The sequence below is a fragment of the Penaeus monodon genome, chromosome 43 (genome assembly GCF_015228065.2).
Source record: "Penaeus monodon isolate SGIC_2016 chromosome 43, NSTDA_Pmon_1, whole genome shotgun sequence".
Classification (NCBI taxonomy): Eukaryota; Metazoa; Arthropoda; class Malacostraca; order Decapoda; family Penaeidae; genus Penaeus; species Penaeus monodon.
In genome coordinates, this window is record NC_051428.1 from 23,886,987 (window position 1) to 23,909,668 (window position 22,682).

The 22,682-nt window shown below is 35.7% G+C and overlaps 1 protein-coding gene across 1 annotated transcript in view; it reads left to right on the forward strand.

Annotated features, from left to right (window-relative positions):
- Positions 1 to 14,187, forward strand: part of LOC119568361 (tuftelin-interacting protein 11-like) — a 19,907-nt gene extending 5,720 nt beyond the window's left edge. The window contains exons 3-4 of the mRNA XM_037916822.1: positions 10,612 to 10,814; positions 11,858 to 14,187. Of these exons, the coding sequence (XP_037772750.1) occupies positions 10,612 to 10,814; positions 11,858 to 14,072 (2,418 nt within the window). The 3' untranslated portion in view covers positions 14,073 to 14,187. The remainder of the gene's footprint in view (positions 1 to 10,611; positions 10,815 to 11,857) is intronic.
- Positions 14,188 to 22,682: the final 8,495 nt, after the last annotated feature.

Here is a 22,682-nt window from a genome sequence, read left to right on the forward strand (position 1 = left end):
TAATGAGTTTCTTTGTGGGAAAAAGGAAAAAAGGGAATTCTTAGGGGGGAAAAGGTAAAAAAAGAGTTCTTTGTGGGGGAAAGGGGTTCATGAAAAAGAATTTTTTTTGAGGGAAAAGGAAAATAATGAGATTCTTTGAGGGGGGGGTTTTTTTTTAAAAAATGAATTTTAGTGGGGGAAAAAGTAAAAAATGGATTCTTTGGAGAGGAAAGGTAAAATAAATTCTTTGAGAGGGAAAGGAAATAAAAAAAATTTCTTTAGAGGGGAAAGGGGTAAAATAATGGATTCTTAAGTGAGGAAAGGGGTAAAATAATGAGATTTTTAGTGGGGGAAAGGAAAAATGAGTTCTTAGTGGGGGAAAAGTAAATAATAATTCTTTGAGGGGGAAAAAGGAAATATGAGATTCTTTAGAGGGGGAAGGTAAATAATGGAATTCTTAGTGGGGAAGGTAAAAAATGGATTCTTAGTGGGGGAAGGAAAATTAATTCTTGTGAGGGAAAGGAAAATAATGAATTCTTATTGGGGAAAAAGTAAAAAATAATTTTTTTGGGAAGGGGGAAAAGGAAATATGAGATTTTTTGGAGGGGGAAAAGGAAAATATAGTTTTCTTTAGAGAGGGAAGGAAAAATATGGATTCTTTAAAAGGGAAAAGGGTTTTAAATATAATTTCTTTAGAGAGGAAAAGGTAAAGAGATTCTTAGTGAGGAAAGGGAAAAATAATGAGATTTTTAGTGGGGGGTAAAAATTAATTCTTAGTGAAGAAAGGTAATGAAAAATTCTTTGTGAGGGAAAGGTAAAAAATAGATTCTTTAGAGGGGAAAGGTAAAATAGATTCTTTACAGGGGGAAAGGGGAAAATAAGAGACCTTTGTGAGGAAAGGTAAATAATGAGTTTTCTTTAGAGGGGGAAAAGGGTAATAATGAGATTCTTTAGAGAGGAAAGGAAAATAATGAGAATCTTAGTGAGAGAAGGTAAATAAATGAGATTCTTTAGAGAAGGAAGGTAAATAATGAGGTTCTTAGAAGGGGAAGGAAAATAATAGATCTTTGTATGAGTGCAGATAAAAAGATTATTGAGTATGAGAAAGGTCATCGTGAAGTTCCTGAGCATCGTTGTAAGTTTTTTGAATAATAAAATCTTATTTTTCCATATAGCGTAAATAGTTGGGTTAGTATGGGGCCTTAGATTTCCTCATCAATAACATAAAAAAAAAATAAAATAAAATAAAAATAAATAAAAATAATAAAAATAATAATAATAATAATAATCCCCCATAAATAAATGTCGTTAGATCAATATAATGCTGACTCTTCTTCTAATATATTAATTATTAGGCAAATTCCTACCCTGAATCTAAACATCACACATGTGCTGTAAAAAAAAACTGCAGTACATCAAACATTACAATTGTTTTCATGGTTTTCTCAGCCCCTAGCACATCCTGTATAAAGCAAGCACATGGGTTACTATATGATAATGCCTGTTTCCATAACCAATAAGTAAACATATCATGTCATAAATAACTTGCTGTTTTTGTTTAATAGTTGACAGTATATTCTACTACTTCCATCAGCTATAGGGAAAAACTATCTAACACCTTCACACAGTACGTTCAAGGATCAATAATAAACTAACGCACAGGTGACTGATCAAGACTTGCCCACAGACCTCCCCACCTCTCTCTCCTCTCTTCTCTCTCTTCCTCTCCTCTCTCTCCTTCTTTCTCTCTCTCTCTCCCTCCCTCCCCCCCCCTCCCTCTCCCTCTCCCTCCCCCTCCCTTTCTCTCTTTCACACTCCCCCACCCCTCCTATCTCGTAAAACTTTCGTTGATACCATATTTTTTGGGCCCCTTTTTTATGGAAATAAAGGGCAGGACATTTCTTTTATCTATGAAAGATGAGTGCAGGAGCTGAAGTACACCAAATTTTTCCGTACTTATTTTTTTTTGTTACCATGGGGGTTTTTTTGTTAAAATTCTAATATTTTTTCATTTTCGCTACAGAAAAAGTTTTTTACCCTGACAAAAACCATTTTTACGCTCATTAATTACAGTAATACTCATAATTTTTTGTTTTTTCCTTGGCTTTATATGGCATTTTTAACTTTACAAGTTTTCCCTCAAAAAAATCATAATTTTTTTAGTGTTCTTGCTTTTAAGCCAAATTACGTTTTAACTTATACACACCACAAAATATTGACCATATACAAAACCTGAAATAATGAGAACCTTTGGGTTTTGAGAGGAAAATTTTCAAAATTTCCTGCGATTCTTTTTAAAAAAATTAAGTCTCTGTTCTGATTTGTTTTTTTGACTCTGGACCCAGAATTCCTAAAATGTTTTGGAACAAAATTTTCATTGTAAACTAGCAAGGCCAGGCTTTTCTGGTATAGAAAAAAGCACAATAGCACACTTTTGCTTCTAGAACGAATTTCGGGTCTAGTTTCGGGTTTGGAAAGGTGGAGTTTAAATATCCCCAAAAAAGGGCACATATTCTAAAAACCCTAAATCCCTTTTCTCAGCTTTGGGACTTTTCTTCTCTACTAAGGCGGCTTTAATTTGCCTTCACAGTATCTGACAGCTGAATGTAACTCAGCCCCTTTTTTTTTTGGGGGGTATTGCTCCAAACCTCTATTAGTTTTTCAGCTTACCAAAAATTTTTATCAGTTTTTCCCTGAATTGGAGTTAATTAAAAAAAATTTCTATTTGGGTCAAGATTGATGCCAGTGCAAAGTCTTTTGGGAACCCTTTCCCGAAAATTTTAAACTTAGCATGTAGGGGGTTTTTGTCAAGGACTTGGGTGGGGCGCTAGTAATTAAGGGGGCAAATTTTGATAACTGTAATGATTGTTTTTTAATATGTTCTATATTTTTTTTCAGAACAAAAAAACAACGGAACTTTTATAAAAAAATATATAAAGGGAAATTCGAAAAAAAAAAAAAAAAAAAATTTTTTTTTAATTTAATTCTTATTACTTGGATAAAAGATACAAATTTTCTTCAATCAGGGCTTATGCTAAAAATATGGTTTGCAACATACCTACAATAAATTATTAAGCATCACCATAAAGTCTGAGGCTTTGGGCATCCATCCTCTCTCTTATGAACATAATGTTTTTTTTTTTTAATGATTATTAAGTTTGCCCCCCTATCACGGGTCTGCCCCATGCTTGCGCTCTGGCAATGGCACAAATACAAGCCTCTCTCCCTTTGGGACCTTTTTCCCCCCACCTCTCGCATCTGGTTCTCTCTGCGTGCACTGTTGATGATTCTGCCCATCCTTAGCCTGGATGGAGGGGAACCTGGAGGAGGAGGAGGAGGAGGCTCACCAGTTTTTTTCGGGCCACCAAAAGGAGGTTAATTATCTTTGACCTGGCTGGTACTCAGCGCACACTGCAAAAACCCCCAGGGGTTGCTGGAACTTTTGGGGACCTGTAGGTGGTTAGCCACACTCTTGGGCATGAGGTCTCTCCAGCCTTTATACCAGGCAAGCACATCAGTATGTGAAGGGTTGGCTGAAAGCCATGTGCCCAGAGCCTGGTACCAGCGAGGGAAGAAGCACCGCTCTAGAATGTCTATGGAAATCTGGGCAGTGAGGAGATCATCCCAATCAAGGAACCAGTGCCAGGGATCCAGATTCTGACTGTGGGGGGTGATGGTCATTTCCATCAGTGCTGCTTCTAGTTTAGGCTGGATATTAGACTGGATCAAATTAGTCATGAAATGTCTGTGAAGACTCTTTTCCATGGCTGCAGCACCATCTTAGCTGACCGGTCAGATGGATGCCAGTGAACGAGGGCAGCTGAAAGTTTCTGCCTGATGACTGGGTACACAGACTGGAGGTGATCCACAAGTAAGGGTAGCCAGGGATGAAGCCATGTGTGTATAGGAACAGTATCCTGCCTAGGATTCCAGTTATGCACTGCCCGGGTGATGCGTGGCAAGATAACGTGTTGAAGCAAGTGCCCCTGAATCCACACAGGCACGAGTGGAACATTCCAAACTTCCAGCACAGCCAGAAGTGGGCCACAGTCCCGAGGCTCCCAGGGCCCCATCACAGTGGAGCGCACGGCTGCAGCCCATGTCTCCCACACAAGATGGTGGTAGGGGTCCATGGGCATGTCTGTCCCGGGCTGCTGTTGCTGTTGGCCCCCTCCCAGGTCCACCAGCTTCTGCCAGGTTGCAAAAATGTCCTTGTGTGCTGCAGGCTGAGCCAGTGGATTCCATGTCCTGAGCAGCTCTTTCAAAAGGGGCGTTATGTATGTGGGTGCTAAGTAGGGGATCTCGTACGTGTTGTATATCTTGGGATAGTCCCGCTTCAGCTCAGTGAAGATGGATGCTGCCTCGCTCAGACTGAGAGTCTGTTCTTTGTGACGAGTTTCCAGTCGCTCAACAAGAGTGAGGGCTTGGTCAAGGCTCTCCAGTTCCTTCTTCTCTCTTTCTAGCAGAGTCTCATACCTTTCCCTTTCATGGTTTAGGTGGACAATTCTGTCATTCTCTCTCTCCTGTGTTCTGGCCTTCCTAACGATGCCCCAATTTCTTCCCTTTGAAGTTTAGGATTTGGTGTAAATGACTCATACTTTTCTTTTTGCCAAGATTAAATCTTTCTTAAAGGGGTGCCTTAAACCCGGGGTCCTTGGGTCAATCCAAAAACCTTGGTCTTGGTATTATTTGGTTCAATGCTTTTGGGAAAAAAACCCTTTAATTTGGGGAAAATCACTTAAACACCTTGTAAAATACAAAAACTTTTTTCTTTTATTCCACTTATGTTTTAATTTTTTCTTTTGATAATGACTGGAATTTTGAGGGAAAGAAAGGGGAAAAAAGGTGGGAAGGGGCCTAGGGGGAAAGGGGGGAAAGAAAGAAGTTTGAAAAATCGAGAAGAGAAAGAGGGATAAGGCCAGAGATAAGAGGGGGGGAGGGGAGAGGAAGCGGGAGGATAGGAGGGGAAAGGAGAGGGAGGGAGGAGAAAGGAAGGGGGGGGAGGGGGGTTGCTGAAAGGATAAATGATAAATAGGATTAGAAAGAAAAGGGGGAAAAAAAAAAGGAAAACAAAAAAAGGAAATAACGACGAAAAAAAAAGAAAAAAAAAAAAAAGAAAATTAAATTTAAAAAAAAACCAACAAAAAAGAAAAAAAGAAAAAAAAAGGAAAAAAATAGGAGGGAGAGGGAGGAGGGAAGGAAAAGGGGGGGAGGGAGGAGGAAGGGAGAGGGAGAGAGAAAGGAAGAGGGGGAGGAGAAAAGAGAGAGAGAGAGAGAGAGACGAGAGAGAGAGAGAGAAGAGAGAGAGAGAAGAGAGAAGAGAGAGAGAGAAAAAGGGGAAAGAAAAGGGGGAAAAGAAAAGAAAGGGAAAAAGAAAAGAAAAGAAAGAAGAAAAAGATAGAAAGAAAAGAAAAAAAAGAAGAGAAAAGAAAAAGAAAAAAAGAAAAAAACAAAAGAAAGGAAAGAAAAGAAAAAAAAAAAAAAAAAGATAAAGGGGGGAAAGAAAAAAAAAAAAAAAAAAAAAGAGGAAAAAAAAAAAAAAAGGAGAAGGAGGAAGAGAAGAGCAGGGAAAAGGGCAAGGACAGGGAAACCCGAGGGCCCCCCAGGCCGGAGGAGCGGGAGAGGAGGGCGGAGAAGGCCCGAGGCCCGGGGAGGGGGGGGGAAAGGAAAAAAAAGGAGAGGGAGCGGGGAACGAAAGAAAAAGGAGGCGTGAGAAGAAAAAAAAAAAGAAAAAGAACAAAAAAAAATAAAAAAAAAAAAGAAAAAATAAGGAAAATAACAAAAAAAAAAAAAAAAAAAAAAAAAAATAAATATAAAAGTAAATCAGAAAATTCATAACATTATAGCATATATTTCTATTTTTTTTTTTATTTTAAACTTTTTTTCTATTTGGGAAATAAAATTGGGGGAAAATTAAGGGGGTTTTTTTAACCTGAATTTACAATTTAATAGAATATTTTTAAATTATATTAAAATTACATAAAATATATAATATATACATATATACATAATAATACTTATATAAAATATATATTATTTTATATATATAATATATATACATATATATATATATTATTTTATATTATTTTATATATATATATATATATATTATCATATATTAATATATATATCATATAATATATATAAATATATATATATATATTTCTATATATATATTTATATTTTATTTTATATATATATTAAAATCAATATATCATATAAAATATATATATATATATATATTTTTGTATCTATAAAATATATTTGTATTATTTTATATATATATATATATATATATTTTATTATATATTATAAAATTATATATATTATTATTTATATAATTTGTATTTATTATTTATATTTTATTATATCTATATATATTTATATGTACTATATTTTTATCTTTTCCCCTTTTTCTCTAGTTATCTTTTACTTCTATATCTTCTCTCTTATCCTCCTCTCTCTCTATCTTCTTTATGTTATTACTATCACTATCTTTCCTTTCTCTTCTCTATATTCTCTTCTATTTCTCTCTTCTCCTATATATCTCCTCAATCTCATCTATCTTCTAATTATATACATATATATTATTACAAAATTTACATATCTATATGTCCTATCTATCCTCCATTTATCATTATACCTATCTTCTATTCTATCTTCTCTCTTTCTTTTATTTTTTATTTATTCTCTCTTTTTTTTTTTTTTTTATTTTTTTTTTTTTTTTATCTTTTTTCTTTTCTTCTTTTTCTCTTTCTCTGTTTCTTTCTCTCTTTATTTTTATCTTTCTTTTTTCTTTTTTCTTCTCTTTTCTTTTTCTTTTATTTTATTTTCCTTTTTCTTCTCTCTCTCTCTATGTCTTCTCTTTCTCTCTCTGGTTCTCTCTTTTTCTCCTCTATCTTTTCTCTCTCTCTCTCTCTCTCTTTCCCTTTCTCTCTTTGTCTCCCCTTTCTTCTCTTTCTCTCTTTATCTCTTGTGCTCTCTCTCTCATTCTCTCTCTCTTCTTCATTCTCCTCTTACTCTCTCTCTTACTCTTCTCTATCTATTCTATTCCTCTTTTCTATATCTCTTTTCTCTCTTCTCCTCTTTCTATTCTTATCTGCTACTCTCTATCTATTCTTCTATATCTATGTCTCTCTTCATCTCTTTTCTTTAATTACTCTCTTTCTCTTCTCTCTCAATCTCTCTTCTCTTTTCTTCTCTTCTCTCTTCATTCTCTCTCTCCCTATCTCTCCCTATCTTTTTCTGTTTTGTTGTCTCTCTGTCCTTGTCCTCCCTCTCTGTCTCTCTCTCTTCTCTCTTTTCATTCCCTCTATCTTCTCTCTCTGTCTGTATGTACTGTCTCTCTGTCCTCTGTTATCCCTTCTCTTGTCTCGTTCTCCATCACCTCCCCGCCACTCTCTCTCCCACGCTCCTAACCCTCCATGCTGACGCATGCTCCAGGGTGACGCAAGACCCCCCCTCCGCCGGTGCCGGGGCGCGTTCTCCGGGGCGGCCCACCGTGCCGGCGGAATCCAGGCGGGCGAAGAGTGAGGGATAGAAGGACGGGAGGACGAGACAGGAGTCGAGTCCGAGCGATGCGAGCCCATTTTGGGGCAAGCGCTGACTCTAGGGGTGGAGCTTGCTCACTTGCTTTTATTTTTATTTTTTTTCTTTTTTTTTTTTTTTTTTTGTTCTTGTCTTTATCTTTTTCTTTTCCTTTTCTCGTTCTCTTTCTTCTCTTTGTTCTTTTTCTTCTCTTTCTTTTTCCTTTCTCATTCTTGTTCTTTTCTTTCTCTTTCTTGTTCTTGTTCTTTTCTTTCTTTTTTTTTTTCTTCCCTTTTCTTTCTTTTCTTTTCTTCTTTTTTTCTCCTCTCTCTCCCCCTCCTGTCTCTCCCCTCTGTCTCTCTCTCTCTCTCTGTCTCCTCTTTTCTTTGTCTCCTCTGCCCTCTCTCTGTCTCTCCTGTCTCTCTCTCTCTCTCTTTTTCTCTCCTGACTCTCTCTTTCTCTCCTCTCTTCTCTCTCTCCTCCCCTCTCCCTCTCTCCTCTCTCTCTCTTTCTCTCTCTTCCTCTCTCTTCCTCTCCCTCTCCCTCTCCCCTCCCTCCCCCTCTCTATCTTTCTTTTTGGTTGTTTTTTTTTTTCTTTCTTAATTTCTTTTTTGTTTTTTTTTTTCTTTTAATTGATTTTTTTTTTTTTTTTCTTTCTTTTTTCTTCTCTTCTCTTATCTTCTCTTCTTTTCTTCCTTTCTCTTTCTCTCTCTTTCTCTCCTTTCCCTTTCTCTCCCTCCCTCACCCTCTCCCCATCCTCACCCTCCCTCTCTCACCTCACCCCCTCCCTCCCCCTCTCTCTCTCTCTCTCTCTCTCTCTCTCCCTCCCTCCCTCTCTCTTTTCTCTCCCCTTTCTCTCTCTCTCTCTGTCTCTCCTCTCTCTCTCTCTCTCTCCCTCTCCTCTCTCTCCTTTTTCCTCCTCCCCCTCCTTCCTCTCCTCTCCCTCTCCCTCCCCCTTTTCCCTCCTCCCTCCCTTTCCCTTTCCCTTCCTCCCCTTTCCCTCTCCTCACTCTTCTCTCCATCTCATCACATCATCATTATCATTTTTATTATATTTATTAATGTTGGAATTATTTTTATTGTAATTATTAACATTGTTATTGTTATTTTTACTATTGTTGTTGTTGATACTGTTATTCTCACTATTATTAAAGTTGTTTTGTCTTTCAATTTATGTTCATTATTACAAATAATGTACAAAGATTCCTTATTGTTATGGTGGCATTTGATTCCTTTTCAGTGACGAGGAACCCCCCCTGAAGAAAGACCTCCCCACATCCTTGGCAGTAAGAAACCGTCCTCCTACTCGTCCTTTACCACCTCCTCATCCTCCAAGAAAAAACGACATTGGGGGCATGCGTCGAGGAGGACCGGGCGGAGGGGGAAACACGAGCCTCTTGGGTAGGGGTCTGGGCACGGGAGAAGTACAACTATTAATTAATATATAATATATATATTATATATAAATTACTATATATATATAATATATATATAATATATACGATATTATACATATATACTATATATAATATATATAATATATATAATATATATATATATATATCATGATATATACATATAGTATAATAAATATATAAGATAATATAATATATATAGACATATATAGTATATAATATATATAGTATATATATATAATCTATACTATATATATCTATATATAGCTATAATATTATCTATATATCTATCTATCATTAATACTCTATATCTTATTACATATTATATCTATAATATATAATATACTATTTAATATATATTACTTATATAGTTATTATATCTATATATATTCTCTATATATTATGCTATATCTCTATATATTACATTATCATCTGATTCTATATATACTATATTACATATATCTATTATCTACTTATTCTCAATCTTATCTATACCTATATTATTATATATATTATATATAATATTCATATATCTATATATATACTCTATCTCTACTATTATCTCTTCATATATATATTACTCTATTCTATATATCTCGTCTTATACGTATATCTCATCTATATATATATACTATATATTATATATCGTATATTCATCTATCTTTAATATTATATATTATTTTATCTATTCTATATTCTTCTCTATCTCTATATACTATATATACTCTATATATATATTATATTATATTATATATGTTATTATATTACTATATATATAACTATATATATATTATTCATTATATATATATCTATCATATATATATATCTTATAATTTATCTATATATTTATATATCTATTATATATTATATTATTATATTCTTATACTTTATATCTTATATATTATATTATATTTTTACTATATTCTCTATATCTGTATCTCTCATCTCTCTATGCTATCTCTATCTCTTATCTATTCTCTGATCTCTCTATTTCTATCTATGTCTCATATATATCTATATCTATATTGTATATATATATATCTATACTCTCTATGTCTTCTCTCTATTTTTATCTTTTTTACTGTCTTCTATCTTATCTCTATATCTTTTCATCTCTTATATCTCACTATGTAGCTTTTCTATATCTTTATACATCTCTATCTTATTATGTTCTCTTTTATCTGTATATCTTGATTATCTCTCTCTAATCTCTATATCTATATATTGCTCATTATTATTATTTTCTTACTCTCTATTATATTGTCTATATCTATGTATTCTGTATCTCTCTATCTCTATGTTCATATCATATATCTATTCTTAATGTATTCTATATTCTATATATATTCTATCTATCTTATATCTCGTTTCTCTTCATCTATTCATTTTATACAATATATATCTATCTATCTTTATCTAGTTCTATTATTATATATATATATTATACTCTAATATATCTCATTATCTATTCTAATTATATACTATTATTATGTCTGTATTCTTATATATGTATATAATATTATACTATATACTATATATATATATACATATATATTATATATATGTATGTATGTATGTATATATGTATATATGTATATACATATATATGTATATGTATATACATATACATACACAGCCACTCACTCTCTCACACGCTCCCTAACCCTCCCTGCTGAACGCATGCCTCCAGGGTGACGACAAGGACGCCCCCCCTCCGGCCGAAGTGCCGCGGGCGCGTGTGCTCCGGGGCGGCCTCAACTTCGTGCCCGGCGGAATCCAGCAGGCGGGCAAGAAGAGTGAGAAGGATAAGAAGGACAAGGAGGAGGACGAGGACGAGGAGTCGGAGTCCGAGCTGATGCCGAGGCCCATGTTTGGGGCAAGCGCTGACTCTAGGTCGGTGGAGCTTGCTCACTTGCTTTTATTTTTTATTTTTTTTCTCTTTTTTTTTTTTTTTTTTTGTTCTTGTTCTTTATCTTTTTCTTTTCCTTTTCTCTTTCTCTTTCTTTCTCTCTTGTTCTTTTTCTTTCTCTTTCTTTTTCTCTTTCTCATTCTTGTTCTTTTTCTTTCTCTTTCTTGTTCTTGTTCTTTTTCTTTCTTTTTTCTTTTTCTTCCTTTTCTTTTCTTTTCTTTTCTTTCTTTTTTCTTCTCTCTCTCTCTGTGTCTCTCTGTCTCTCTCTCTCTGTCTCTCTCTCTCTCTCTCTCTCTCTCTCTCTCTCTCTCTCTCTCTCTCTCTCTCTCTCTCTCTCTCTCTCTCTCTCTCTCTCTCTCTCTTCCTCTCTCTTCCTCTCCCTCTCCCTCTCCCTCTCCCTCTCCCTCTCTATCTTTTCTTTTTGTTTGTTTTCTTTTCTTTCCTTTTCTTTTTGTTTGTGTTTTTTCTTTTAATTGATTTTCTTTTTTCTTTTCTCTTCTTTTTTCTTCTCTTCTCTTATCTTCTCTTCTTTTCTTCCTTTCCCTTTCTCTTTCTCTCCCTTTCCCTTTCTCTCCCTCCCTCACCCTCTCTCATCCTCACCCTCCCTCTCTCATCCTCACCCTCCCTCCCTCTCTCTCTCTCTCTCTCTCTCTCTCTCTCTCTCTCTCTCTCTCTCTCTCTCTCTCTCTCTCTCTCTCTTTTTCTCTCTCCTCCCTCTTCCTCTTCCTCTCCCTCTCCCTCTCCCTCTCTCCCTCCCTTTCCCTTTCCCTTCCTCTCCTTCCCTCTCCCTCACTCTTCTTCTCCATCTCATCATCATCATCATTATCATTTTTATTATATTTATTAATGTTGGAATTATTTTTTATTGTAATTATTAACATTGTTATTGTTATTTTTACTATTGTTGTTGTTGATACTGTTATTCTCACTATTATTAAAGTTGTTTTGTCTTTCAATTTTATGTTCATTATTACAAATAATGTACTAAGATTCCTTATTGTTATGGTGGCATTTGATTCCTTTTCAGTGACGAGGAAGCCCCCCTGAAGAAAGACCTCCCCACATCCTTTGGCAGTAAGAAACCGTCCTCCTACTCGTCCTTTACCACCTCCTCATCCTCCAAGAGAAACGACATTGCGGGCATGCGTCGAGGAGGACCGGGCGGAGCGGGAAACACGAGCCTCTTGGGTAGCGGTCTGGGCGACTGGGAGAAGTACACAACAGGCATTGGTAGCAAACTGCTCAAGAAGATGGGTTTCGAGGAAGGGAAAGGCTTGGGTAAGAATCTGCAGGGTATTGCCACCCCTGTCGAAGCCAACAAGCGTAAGGGCAAGGGAGCCATTGGTTTCTATGGGTCGGAGAGGAGTGAGAGGTCCCTCAAAGACTTCCCAGTGCATGATTCAGATGAGGAAGAGAAGGAGAAGTTCAAGGAACAGCTGCAGCAGTGGAAGAAGACAGGGAACAAGAAGAAGATAAAGTACGTGTACAAGAGTGCTGAGGAGGTGATCCAAGAGGGAAAGTCCAAGAAGCTGAAGCCGACGGATGACAGCCACATCACCAAGACCAAGGTTATTGATATGACAGGACCAGAGACCCGTGTGTTAAGCAGCTACCATGCCATTGCAGGCCAGAAGAGTATTGTAGATGAGTATGAGGAGGACAAGAAGAAAAGATATGAGCATTTTGACTTACCAGAACTGTTGCATAATCTTCAAATTTTGTTGGAGAAATGTGAGGATGACATTGTTAGGAATGCCAGAACACAGGAGAGAGAGAATGACAGAATTGTCCACCTAAACCATGAAAGGGAAAGGTATGAGACTCTGCTAGAAAGAGAGAAGAAGGAACTGGAGAGCCTTGACCAAGCCCTCACTCTTGTTGAGCGACTGGAAACTCGTCACAAAGAACAGACTCTCAGTCTGAGCGAGGCAGCATCCATCTTCACTGAGCTGAAGCGGGACTATCCCAAGATATACAACACGTACGAGATCCCCTACTTAGCACCCACATACATAACGCCCCTTTTGAAAGAGCTGCTCAGGACATGGAATCCACTGGCTCAGCCTGCAGCACACAAGGACATTTTTGCAACCTGGCAGAAGCTGGTGGACCTGGGAGGGGGCCAACAGCAACAGCAGCCCGGGACAGACATGCCCATGGACCCCTACCACCATCTTGTGTGGGAGACATGGGCTGCAGCCGTGCGCTCCACTGTGATGGGGCCCTGGGAGCCTCGGGACTGTGGCCCACTTCTGGCTGTGCTGGAAGTTTGGAATGTTCCACTCGTGCCTGTGTGGATTCAGGGGCACTTGCTTCAACACGTTATCTTGCCACGCATCACCCGGGCAGTGCATAACTGGAATCCTAGGCAGGATACTGTTCCTATACACACATGGCTTCATCCCTGGCTACCCTTACTTGTGGATCACCTCCAGTCTGTGTACCCAGTCATCAGGCAGAAACTTTCAGCTGCCCTCGTTCACTGGCATCCATCTGACCGGTCAGCTAAGATGGTGCTGCAGCCATGGAAAAGAGTCTTCACAGACATTTCAATGACTAATTTGATCCAGTCTAATATCCAGCCTAAACTAGAAGCAGCACTGATGGAAATGACCATCACCCCCCACAGTCAGAATCTGGATCCCTGGCACTGGTTCCTTGATTGGGATGATCTCCTCACTGCCCAGATTTCCATAGACATTCTAGAGCGGTGCTTCTTCCCTCGCTGGTACCAGGCTCTGGGCACATGGCTTTCAGCCAACCCTTCACATACTGATGTGCTTGCCTGGTATAAAGGCTGGAGAGACCTCATGCCCAAGAGTGTGGCTAACCACCTACAGGTCCGCCAAAAGTTCCAGCAAGCCCTGGAGGTTTGCAGTCGTGCGCTGAGCTACCAGCCAGGTGCAACAGATCAATTCAACCTCCTCTTGGCTGGCCTCGACAAACTGAGTGAGCCTCCTCCTCCTCCTCCTCCAGGTTCTCCTCCCATCCAGTGCTCCAAGGACTGGGCAGACATCATCAACAGTGCACGCAGAGAGACACTCAGTATGCGAGAGGTGGTGGAGAGAAGGTGCCAAGAGAGAGGCATTGTATTTGTGCCATTGCCAGAGCGCAAGCATGAGGGCAGACCCGTGTATAGGTGTGGCAAACTTAATATATCATTCAACAAAAATGTCATATATGTTCATACAGAGAGAGGATGGATGCCCAAAAGCCTCACGACATTACTGGATGATGCTTAATCATATTTATTGTAGGTATGTTGTCAATACCATACTTTGTAGCATACATGTCCTAGATTGTAAGTTAAATTGTATCTTTTATCCAAGCTAATAAGTAATTAAATGTAAAAAAGAATTTTTTTTTTTTTTTTTTCAGAATTTCCCTTTATATAGTTTTTTATATAAAGTTCCGTTGTTTTTATTGTTCTGAAAAAAACATATAGAACATACTATAAACAATCATTACAGTATATCATAATTGACCCCTTAATTACCTAGCTGCACCACCCAAGTCCTTGACATAACCCCCTACATGCTAAGATATGAATTTCAGGAAGGTTCCAAGAGCTTTGCACTTGGCATCACATCTGTGATGCCAAATAGTAATTTTTTAATTAACTGCCAATGTCAGAAAGACTGATAAAATTATTGGTAATGCTGAAACAACTAATAATGAGGTTTGGAGCAGATACCTCACCAAAATAAGGGTCTGAGTTACATTCAGCTGTCAGATACTGATGAAGGCAAATTAAAGCCGTCCTTAGTAGAGCAAGAAAAGTCCCAATGCTTGAGAAAGGCATTCAGGGTTTTGAGAATATGTGCCATTTTATGGCATCATTTAAGCTCCACCTTTCCAAACCTGAAGCTAGACCTGAAATTCGTTTCTAGAAGCCTACAGTGTGCTATTGTGCTTATTTCTATACCAGAAAAGCCTGGCCTTGCTTATGTTTTACAATGAAATTATGTTCCAAAACATTTCAGGATCATTCTGGGTCCAGAGATCAAAGAAACAAATCATGAACAGAGACTTTAATTTTTAAACAGAATCGCAGGAAATTATTGAAAACTTTTCCTCTCAAACACAAGGTGTCTCATTCATTTCATGGGTTTTGTATATGGTCAATATTGTGTGTGTGTGTATAAAGTTAGAACATGTAATTTGGCTTAATAGCAATGAACACTAAAGAAATTTATGATTTTTTAGAGAAATCTTGTAAAGTTAAAAATGCTCATATAAAGCCAAGGAAAAAACAAAAATTATGAGTCATTACTGTAATTGAATGATGCGTAAAAATGGCATTGTCAGGGTAAGAACTCTTTTCTGTAGCGAAAATGAAAATATTAGAATTTTAACAAAAACACCTCCATGGTAACAAAAAAAAATAAGTACGGACTAAATTGTGTACTTCACGCTCCTTGCACTCATCTGTTCATAGATTAAAAGAAATGTCCTGTCTTTATTTCCATAAAAAAGTGGCATATTTAATATGGTATCAACTGAAAGATACAGAGATAGTGAGGGGTGGGTGGATGTGTGAAAGAGAGAAAGGGAGGGGGAGGGAGAGGGAGAGGGAGAGGGAGGGAGGGAGGGAGAGAGAGAGAGAAAGAGAGAGAGAGAGAGAGAGAGAGAGAGAGAGAGAGAGAGAGAGGTGGGGAGGTCTGTGGGCAAGTCTTGATCAGTCACCTGTGCCGTTAGCTTATTATTGATCCTTGAACGTACTGTGTGAAGGTGTTAGATAGTTTTTCCCTAATAGCTGATGGAAGTAGTAGAATATACTGTCAACTATTAAACAAAAACAGCAAGTTATTTATGACATGATATGCTACTATTGGTTATGGAAACAGGCATTATCATATAGTAACCATGTGCTTGCATTATACAGGATGTGCTAGGGGCTGAGAAACCATGAAAACAATTGTAATGTTTGTATGTACTGCAGATTTTTTTTACAGCACATGTGTGATGTTTTAGATTCAGGGTAGGGATTTGCCTAATAATTAATTATATTAGAAGAAGAGTCAGCATTATATTGATCATAACTGACATTTATTTATGTGGATTATTATTATTATTATTATTATTATTATTATTATTTTATTTTTTATTTTATTTTATTTTTTTTTTATGTTATTGATGAGGAAATCTAATGGTCCATACTCAGCCATACTTATTTACTGCTATATGGAAAATAAGACTTTATTATTCTAAAACTTACAACGATGCTCAGGAACTTCACGATTGACCTTTCTCATACTCAATAATCTTTTTTATCTGTCACTCATACAAAGATCTCATTATTTACCTTCCCCTCTCTAAGAATCTCATTATTTACCTTTCCCTCTCTAAAGAATCTCATTATTTACCTTTCCCTCTGTAAAGAATCTCATTATTTACCTTTCCCTCTCTAAAGAATCTCATTATTTACCTTTCCCTCACAAAGAATCTCATCATTTACCTTTCTCTCACTAAGAATCTCATTATTTACCTTTCCCTCACTAAGAATCTCATTATTTACCTTTCCCTCACTAAGAATCTCATTATTTACCTTTCCCTCTCCAAAGAATCTCATTATTTACCTTTCCCTCTCCAAAGAATCTCATTATTTACCTTTCCCTCACTAAGAATCTCATTATTTACCTTTCCCTCACTAAGAATCTCATTATTTACCTTTCCCTCACTAAGAATCTCATTATTTACCTTTCCCTCACTAAGAATCTCATTATTTACCTTTCCCTTACTAAGAATCTCATTATTTACCTTTCCCTCACTAAGAATCTCATTATTTACCTTTCCCTCACTAAGAATCTCATTATTTACCTTTCCCCTACTAAAGAATCTCTTTATTTACCTTTCCCTCACTAAGAATCTCATTATTTACCTTTCCCTCACTAAGAATCTCATTATTTACCTTTCCCTCACTAAGAATCTCATTATTTACCTTTCCCTCACTAAGAATCTCATTATTTACCTTTCCCTCTCAAAAGAATCTCATTATTTACCTTTCCCTCACTAAGAATCTCATTATTTTCCTTTCCCTCTCTAAAGAATCTCATTATTTACCTTTCCCTCTCTAAAGAATCTCATTATTTACCTTTCCCTCTCTAAAGAATCTCATTATTTACCTTTCCCTCTCTAAAGAATCTCATTATTTACCTTTCCCTCTCTAAAGAATCTCATTATTTACCTTTCCCTCACTAAGAATCTCATCATTTACCTTTCCCTCATTAAAGAATCTCATTATATACCTTTCCCTCTCCAAAGAATCTCATCATTTACCTTTCCCTCAACAAGAACCTTATTATATACCTTTCCCTCATTAAAGAATCTCATTATTTACCTTTCCCATAATTAATCCAAATGGGGATAGCAAGTACATACATACCATGCCAACAATTATTAATCGTTTTTACACATAGATGGCCATGTGTAAGATACCCTTTTCCTTGATCTACAAAAATATTTCTGGTATCTAACATTGCTGTTAGTAATGTCAATAACACTGTAATAATTACAATGTTTAAAATAAAAATGACATACTGATTGCTTTAGTAAATTGCTTTTCCCACACTCAAGGAAAGGTGAAATCACAAGCTCTAATGATTGACTCCTTTGTGGCTAAGCACCTGCAGATTCATCTACGTGCGGAGATATTTCACAAAACAATACTATAGTGAACACATTGTTTCCTTGGCTTTGGATTATGGATCTCATTATTTACCACGCCATCACTCCTGGGTTACAATGTGTGAAAACTATAAATTTATAATTACAGAGTATTCATCTGTATTTGTTCATTTTTTTGATGGGAGGAGATACGTTTTTTTTATTTATACTAACATTTTGCATTAAAGCGAGGAATCTAGTGGTTGATTAGGCTTTCAGTTCCTCATTAACACACTCTGTGATTGGGAATGATTTTGACTCCCGCCCCCCCCCCCCCCCAATATAAAAGGAAAAAACTTTCTTACACCCATACTGCTTGCACAATCAGCATAAGATGAGAAATATGGACGTCACAGGTTTTGACGAGTCTGTTGAGTGTATAACGTGTAAACTAGCGAGTTGAATAAAAATGAAGAAAAACTAAAGTCTGCGTTATACAACCCAACTGTGATTACTTCAGACGGTCTTGTTGAAGAATAATTACTTTCAAGTTACATGCAAGGTTCTACATTTATGAGAAATAAAAAAAAATATGTGGAAAACATCCACATACTGGATAGCAATAAAACACCAGTGGGTCATATAATATGTGTCTTCAGATTTTTTTTTAATTATTATCACCAAAATGCAACTACAATTTAGATAAGCTGAAGGATCTTTGAGGGGAATTTCAAATTAAAAATGTGTCTGAACTACTTAAAAAAATATCCAGATTCCCTTCTTTTAATATCTTAATGATAGTATCCTGCATGAACGTCAAATACAGATTTGTCATTCCAAAGTACTGATGTCTGTTTTTAAAGTTTTAACAAGAAATATATGTGTCTTTGTAGTCATTTTATTTGACTGATATGAAATAGTGAACTTTGCAAGGCATTTTTTTTATTCATGTGATGTTATTCTTTCTAATTTGCTTTATTTCTGAATATTGGGAAACCTTTTTTTTTTTTCTTGGAATCAAACCAGAAACTTTGTGATTTTGAGGAATTCAATGTGTCTTTAATGTCAAATCTATCTTTTAAATGTAATAAATCCTTCTCTTAACAAAAACGGAAATTCTTAAATTTTCAAACCTTTTTTTTTTTACTCACTAGAAGATATTACCATTAATTTCAAAACATCAGAATTACTTTACTACATTTTATTTTATTAAATCAACATAAAGGATTTTCTTTTTTCAAGGTTCTAGATTTGCTGCATAATTTGGAAAGAACGAAATAATTCAAGAACTGAAATATAAAGATTCGTAAACGGATATAAGAAAAAAAAAGAGAAAAAAGAAAACGAAAGAAAAATATAAACTTAATATGGATATAAAGTCAAGTAGAAATGAGAATCAGTTTATTTATAAATTATTTAATTCATTTACAATAATTTACAACCATACACACTGTTAATGAGATTGGTTTCTGAGCATTTTACACAATTATTTCTATTTTTTTATCTTTTTATACATTCTTACACAAGATATTTTTTTTAATGTTTTTTTTTATATATATATATAATTCCTTTTCATAGAAAGGTACTGACAACTCGGGATTCCGTTTGGTCTAACATCAGGTGGGTTTATTTATTTAAAAACACATCCCACAAAATATGCAAATTAGTAGTGAAGAAATACCTGAAGACTCTCCAAATTACCTGAAAACATCGACACGTCTCTCTCTCGCTCGCTCGCCTTCCCTCGGTCGTCGGCAGCTGAGACGCGAAACATACGTACAGACTGTGTGCACAAAACGCTTCCGAAAACCGAGGGACACTTACTTTTTTTTTTGTTTTTGTTTTTTTTTTATATCCCCCCCCCCCCACATTACAGTACGAGGGTAAGGGTGTGGAGGGGGGAGGGGGGTAACCCAGTACTGCTTGTGGGTATTATCTATTCAATTCAATTATTCTTTTCTTTGAATAATCCTCTCTCTTTTTTTTTTCTTTTTTTTTAAGAACATTTTTTTTTACGTTTTTTTTTGTTTTTTTTTTTAAGCATTTTTTTTTTATATATATATTTTTTAAATCAATGATTGTAATAGATACATGTCAAATTTACTCAACAACATGAATTGTACATTACAAGCATAATAATTATTATAAGATCACTGATTTCTACTGATGCAGTCTATAATTATTATCAAAAAACCTTCGTATAGACTACTAAAAAATTATTTTTGTTGTCCTTTTTTCTTCCCTGGCCTCCATTACCACAACGTAAAAGTAAAAAACATTAAAAAAAGGAAAAAAACAATGGAAAAAAAAAAAGAAAAAAAAAAAAAAAAAAAAAAAGAGAAAGAAAAATACAGGTCATGACTTGGGAACGCACGACAATGGTGCCTAGCTCCTCTGCTGTAAAACATTACAGCGGCAAAACACACGCTTGGAACTAGACAGCGCGAAGGAACAGGGATTGATTGAACTCTTCTTCGGAACGTGAACAGCCATTTTGAGCTTCCTTTATACGCAGGCTATATAAGCAGTCCAGTTACGTTTTCTAATTATTTTCTTATATTCTTCAATTTACTGAGAAGAAACGAAGAAAAAGAAAAAAGAAAAAGAAAAGAAAAAACTAATGAATGAATAAATAAAGGTATTCATGTATACATACACATACACTTATGAATTCAAATGCCAAAAATCTGCGACTATCAACACTGCTTCCAAAGCTCGAAATTGCTGTTCACGTCACATATGGTGAACACAGATGGTGAACAGGAGTAACTGCAATGTACATTATATTTTCCCTTATCTTTTAATAATAGTAATTATTATTATTTATTTTTTAAGTCTCAATACAACAATTCAACATTGTTTTAAAAGTTCTTTTTCCCAAAAAAGATGCATTGTCAGAAATATATTAAGTATTTCTCCTTTAAAATTACATGAAAATACACTGCCACAGTGAGGAAAACATGACAAGGAAAGTGAAAAAAGAGGGGGAGGGGGGGAGGGGGAAGAGGGATATGAATGTGAGGATGGGATGGGGGGTGGAGGGGGGGAGAAGGGAAAAGTGAATAAGGGGGGGTCAAGGAGCCTCTGAATGCTTGTATTCCGACTGCGATTCTAGTAATTTTGTGAAGAAAGAAGACATCGCACTGTTTCTCTTCCTCTCTATTCCTCACTCCTCTTTCCTTCTCTCTCCTCTCTCTAGTCTTCCCTTTCTCTCTCTCTTTTTATAATACTAATAATAAATAGACAGATATATAAATAAGCGAATCACAGTCCTGTGCAATGCCACGGAATACAAACACTACACTCTACCAGAAACAGAAATAAAAATAAAAACAGAAAAAAAAAAAGTGCTGAAGCAATACCTAAAAAAAATAATAATAAAAAAAAAAAAAAAAAAAAAAAAACTGTCGTTTATGGACAAAGGCAATTTGAACTTGATTTTTGAGAGAACTTTCAGTCGTATACATGGGAATGATAAAGACACCAATATGCCTTCTTTTTTTTTTTCTTTCTTTCTTTCTTTCTTTTTGATGAATGTCCTTTTCTTTTCTCTTGTTGAACTACTAATTATCAAAAAAAAAAAAAAAATTTAGGGAGCCATGCTTATATATTTACCTAAATATGAATACTCTTTGGATATATTATGCCTCCCTGGAAGAAGGAAAATGAAATCACTAGAAACAACATAACTATATGGAAGAACAAGGAATGAAATTGTGAAAGGATAAAGAAGCTTAACAATTAAGCGAAAGGAGGGAGGGGTGGGGAGGGGAGGGGAGGGGGAGGGAAATGCAATTAAGAGCTTTAAAATATGACATGACAGCCACAATATGTATTACTAATCATAACACAATACCTGAGAGGAATGCACTAAACCAATTAATCATGTGAGAGCTGCAACCAAAATCATTAAAGAAAAAAGGACAAAACATTTGACACAACCTGTTTTACTATATATGGTGGTGGTTTTTCTATTTGGCCTTTGCAAAAGAAGAAAAATCACTATTACAAAAGAGGCAGAAGAAGAACAAGAATGTGATCTGGAAGATATAAACCAATAGGGGGGAAAACCATAACTGAGACAAAGACATAAATGAATTGGAATAAAAAATAACTATAATTATAATACACTGCCATCCTGACTCCCAACAACACATGTATGTATGTGTATGTGTGTGTGTGTGTGTGTGTGTGTGTGTGTGTGTGTGTGTGTGTGTGTGTGTGTGTGTGTGTGTGTGTGTGTGTGTGTGTGTGTGTGTGTGCGTAAATACACACACACACCACACATCACACATATGTACATGTACATATGTGTATATATATATATATGTATATTGATGTATATATATGTATATGTACAGACATTACATATATTTTATATATATAAATATATATATAAAACACACCTTATAAGATAATCTGAACAGGTTAAAGAGATCTTTTCGCATTAGTTGTACACCTAAGAAAATCAAAGTTAAATGCAAAAACCAGGTAAGTTTAAGTTGAAATTATAAAAAAAAAAAAAAAAAAAAAAATAGACAAGACATAGATACTGTGTGCTGAACATTACAAATTCATTACCGAGAATCATTAGGTCAAACCATAATAAAAATATTGTAATAAAAAAACCTATGGTATTCCACACTGACCAATACGAACATGCTGGCTCCCGTCTCCTAAGAATACAAAACATAAATAAATAAATAAATAAAAACAATAATAACAATAAAAATAACAATAATGCTGCTAACAAATGAAACCACATTACCCTATGCAAACAACTGACCACACACGACACTGCACTAACTTGACAACTGAAAGATCACGTTATTCCCTTTGACAGGACATGTTAGAAAGAAGGGGGAGGGGGGGTTATGATCTACTACTACTGAGGGAAAAGGAAGAGATAAAGATGCATAAATTTATCCATCATTTCTTGATGATCAGATTAGCATAAAAATAACCTACCCAACTCCCAACAAAGCGAAATAGATTACGTGACTCGTCTCGAATTCACAAGGAGAAATAAGTTACACGACTGGTGATGGACTCCTCATTCCTCCTCATCTTATTTGTTCTTCCTATTAAAAGTAATGGATCACCACACATCCTATAAACAGCACCTGGGATGTTCTGAAGAGAGACACTAAAGACGGAGAACACCAAATCCCAATTCTACCTGCCGCTGAGAGTCAGAGTTGCTTTTGTCAGACAATTCAAGCATAGTCCCCGGTCTATGAGTATAA